At 57.6% G+C, this 4,160-nt stretch overlaps 1 protein-coding gene across 1 annotated transcript; it reads right to left on the bottom strand.

The window, feature by feature from the left end:
• Window positions 1-860: 860 nt before the first annotated feature.
• On the bottom strand, window positions 861-3,734 carry LOC136470747 (uncharacterized). Its single transcript, XM_066468484.1, has 4 exons — window positions 3,474-3,734; window positions 2,514-2,652; window positions 1,912-2,438; window positions 861-1,806 (listed from the first exon to the last, which is right to left on the bottom strand). Exons 1-4 carry the CDS (start codon window positions 3,732-3,734, stop codon window positions 919-921), a joined length of 1,815 nt encoding a protein of 604 aa, XP_066324581.1. The 3' UTR covers window positions 861-918.
• Window positions 3,735-4,160: the final 426 nt, after the last annotated feature.

The raw sequence follows: 4,160 nt of genomic DNA, 5'->3' as shown, positions 1-4,160 counted from the left end.
GGACTCCTCTGCTATGCAGGGGTGGACACAGCGGTGGGCGGGGGCTCAAGCCCCCCTATCCGTATCGTAGCAGTGGAACCCTTGTGGAGCCCCTATAAATTTTTAGGCAAAGTTCTATATTGTAGGGGGGCTGAGACTTAAGATTCAACAGCAGTGTTGTTCAGTCATCCGAAAATATTTTCTAGGTCCACCACTGCTGCTATGGACGTGCATCCATAGCACTGTTTAATATTTTCTAGGTCCACCGCTGCTGCTATGGACGTGCATCCGTAGCACTGTATCTGGTCCTGGAGGCTCCGTGTCTGAATCTCACGAGTGAAAGCAGATAATATAACAGGTCCACAGACAGACAGAGCATTCCCTCAGCTTGTCGCCGTGGTCATGGCAGAACGCATCAGTGTCTCCTCGAACCCATACCAGGTATGACCGCTCAGAATTACTCTGTACACAAACCTATCCACTAGAAAGTTCGGTTTAGTTCACTAAAGTTTAGGGGTGGTATCAAACAGGCCTTAAAGTGACCCATACCTGTAGAGCTTCTTATGTGGAAATACAATTACATCACCTTACGAAATCATTGCCATTCCCAGGGTCCAAGAGCGCAAGTATAATCTAAGCAGAAACAATGAATCATCAGATAAACACTGACAATATTGCTAACAATTAGCAATCCTAAGGCCCAGTTTAGTTGCCGAAAATTTTGGCAAAACAACACTGTAGCATTTTCGTTGTTATTTGATAATTAGTGTCCAATCATAGTCTAATTAGGCTTAAAAGATTCGTCTCGTGGATTTCATCTAAACTATGTAATTAGTTTTATTTTTTATTTATATTTAATGCTTCATACATACGTCCAAAGATTAGATGTGACGAAAAATCTTAAAAAATTTAATGTTTTGGAGGGAAACTAAACAGACCCTAAGGCAAGGGAGGTGACCTTCCCCGGCATGAGCTCGCACTCCCCACAAGACCCCAGGTGGCAAATATGCTTGCCACAGGCAAGTGTGCGGCCACACATCTCACTGGAAGAAAACAGGCCGTGCTCCTCGGATAGCTTCCCCTTACCACCCATTCTCGACATAGCAGCTTCTCATTCTTCTTGGCGCAGAAGCAGCGAGCAGAGATGACGACAGCGCAATCCCCGCACGAACCAGTGTGGCAAACCTTCTCGTAGCGATGCCTTTTGCAGGGCAGCATCTGTTCGCAAGGTATGCCGCAGGAGACAGGCGTGCTCCGGTCCGCGCACAGCCGCACGATGATCTGCTTCCCGCAGGGGCAGGGCCGATCCGGAGCGAATGCTTTGCAGGGCGGGCACGGGCCCGGGTGGCACCGAAGGACGCAGGCGTGCGGGCACCTGGTGGCGTCAGCATCCTCCCCCTTGGCGCCCGGCGGTTCCGCCTTCTCGAGAGGCCTGGAGCAGGGCTCGCCGCAGGAGTGGGGCGTGAGGAAGTCGTCGTTGGGGGGATCCCTCCGGCGCCCGCAGAAGCAGGTGTAGGTAAGGTCGTGGGCGGGGGTGGCGTAGACGAACTGACACCCCGGGCAGCGCCAGCACGGGGACGCGTGGTCTCCTGCTTGGGACGCGTCGCCGGCGGAGGCCGGGGAGCGCACCCACTTGCGGGTGCAGGGGAGGTGAAATATGGAGAAGCAGCTGCCGCAGGACCAGACGGGCGCCGACCGCCGCACCACGTCGTAGCAGATCATGCATTCCACCGCGCCGCGGGCGAGCTTGTCCTGGATCTCCTGCGCCAGCTGCGGCAACGCAGAGAATGTTTCTGGAGTGTCGGGGTCCTTGGAGTCCGGCAGCTCCTGATCGAAAGCAGAGAGCCCAGACGAATTACCACGAGAAATTGCAAGACCAATCGACATCAAGTTGCGGGGAAGTGGGAGGAGAATGTGAGCGCGAGTGTTTACCTTGGAGGCGGAATCAGGGGGGCTGGCGGCGGCCGGAAGGTTGGTGTCGCCGCGCTTCGACCGCAGCCCGCCGGCGCCGATTGAGTAGCGGCGGGTGGTGCCGCGCAGCTCGGGCACGGAATTGGCAGCGTGCAGGCCAGCGAGCGTTGGTGGGGTGGCGTAGACGAGCTGGCACCCCGGGCAGCGCCAGTACGGGGAGGCGAGCTCTGCTGCTTGTGGCGCGTAGGCGGGCGCCGACCACCGCACCACGTTGCGGCAGATGATGCACCCCACCGCGCCGCGGGCGAGCTTGTCCGGGATCTCCTTCCCCAGCTGCGGCAACCCCCCATCGGCGAATGCTACTTCGTTAGCCAACGGAGCAGGTGGGAGGAGGTCGGGAGGGTTTACCTTGGAGGCGTCGGAGTCGGGGAGGCTGGCGGCGGGTGGCGGCGTCGCCGTTCTGCTCCTGAGGCGGGGCGGGGCGTGCGTCGCCGTTCTGCTCCTGAGGCGGGACGGAGACGACCTCGGGGTGGGGGAACTCACCGGGCCTCAGCGTGTCGTCGGCCTGATCGGCGAATCCACTTCGTCAGCCAACGGAGGAGGTGGGAGGAGGAGGAGAGCGCCGGGAGGGTTTACCTTGGAGGCGTCGGAGTCGGGGAGGCTGGCGGCGGCTGGGAGGTTGATCTCGCTCTCGCCGCCCTCCGACGAGCAGACCGCATTGTGCTCTCCACGAGACAGCTTCACCTTAAACCTTTTCCTTTCCTAGCCTGGAAGAAATAGGTAGAACAGTGTCCAATGTAAGTGCTTTCAGCATTTTATTTGCTCTATAATTTGTCTTATACGAATGAATTGATCACAAACACTATGTTGTTGGTTCATAATTTTGGATTAGAGAGAGCACACTGCAAAGCTACATAGCAAGTTTCAGTTGTTTTCCTGTGATTTTGGAAAATTTCTTGTATGCACAAGTATTTACACGTACCAACAGTAGTCAGCTTCTTCACTGTTTATCGTCTTGACATCCGCGGCTCTCCCGTCAGACGCATGCGCAAGCACTTGCCTCCACCGACGACGATGCAAATGCGCAATGGGCAGGAACAGAGAGAGCAGACGTGCACCAAGTACCGTGTATAGATCTGTAGGAAGGTCCTAGGCGGCCCTCGAGGCTTTGCTGTGGGGTGTCGTCCCGGGATCCAGGCGACAGATCAGGCAGCTGTGCTAGGCTGATGTGGATTCAGCGACTTTCGCTTCATCCTAGCCCTCCAAGTGGGATCGGAAGGCTCTCCTTCCTCTCATACCATATGTCAGTCACTTGTGTGCAGCGCGGAATCGCCGGCTTCATAAGACTGTCTCCAATAACACAACCCAAATGTAAAATAGGTCATTCACAGTATTTTAGGTACCAAAAACACGCTCCAACAGATGACCCAAACACAATAGGCATTTTACGTTCAACGAGAAACGAAACGCAAATAAGCGTCTCGCTCTCGAGATGACACAAATCTCTCTCCCTCTCTCCTGCCTCTGCTCCTCCCTCCCATCTCTCTCCCTCTCCCGGCAGGGGACGGAGGCGGCTCGCCTACCGGCAGCAGCAGCAGCCGGCGCAGCACCACCGGCGGCCCCTCCCCTTTCTCCTGCCTCCGCTCCTCCCTCCCATCTCTCGCCCTCTCTCTTCCTTCCCTCCATTTGTCTCCCTTCCCCCCCGAAGCGGCGACGCAGCGGCGCCTGCGCCTACTATGGCCGGCCCCAGTGGCCCCCCTCCCTTCCTCCCACCCCCTGCGCGGGCGGACCCCTCCCCGCGACCTCCTGCGGCTGGCCGGCGTGGCTCCGGTCTCCCTCCCCATCCGTGTTGTTCGCGCAAAGGGGGCGCGGGGAAGACGAAGATGAAGACGCCGGAGCTCCACGCCTCGCTGTTAGAGAAGAAATGTTTTGGGTACATGACCTTTCCTGTACGTGACTCAAATCCTGAAATAGGTGTCGTGTTTGTGTTCTTTCCGTTGGAGACAGTCTAAGTCCTCGTTCGTTTCAAGACGCAGCAGCGGTCCGGGCCGACCGGCTTGGTGGCCATGGCAGGGCCCGTCCAGAGCGGCCGCATCGAGCGACGACGACGACGGCGAGGTCGACGTAGAAGTACCGCGTCGGCGTCGGTAACGCGAGTACGCGACGAGCGGGACAGCGGCGGCCAGCAACGAGACGAGCGGGGGCCGGCAACGAGCTAGACGAGCGGACACGGGGATGAAGCTCCGCGAGGGTGCGAGGACGGTCGACGT

Source organism: Miscanthus floridulus, chromosome 8 (genome assembly GCF_019320115.1).
Source record: "Miscanthus floridulus cultivar M001 chromosome 8, ASM1932011v1, whole genome shotgun sequence".
NCBI lineage: Eukaryota > Viridiplantae > Streptophyta > Magnoliopsida > Poales > Poaceae > Miscanthus > Miscanthus floridulus.
Note: the sequence above shows the minus strand (reverse complement) of the source record. Positions and strands in the feature narration are given on the sequence as shown.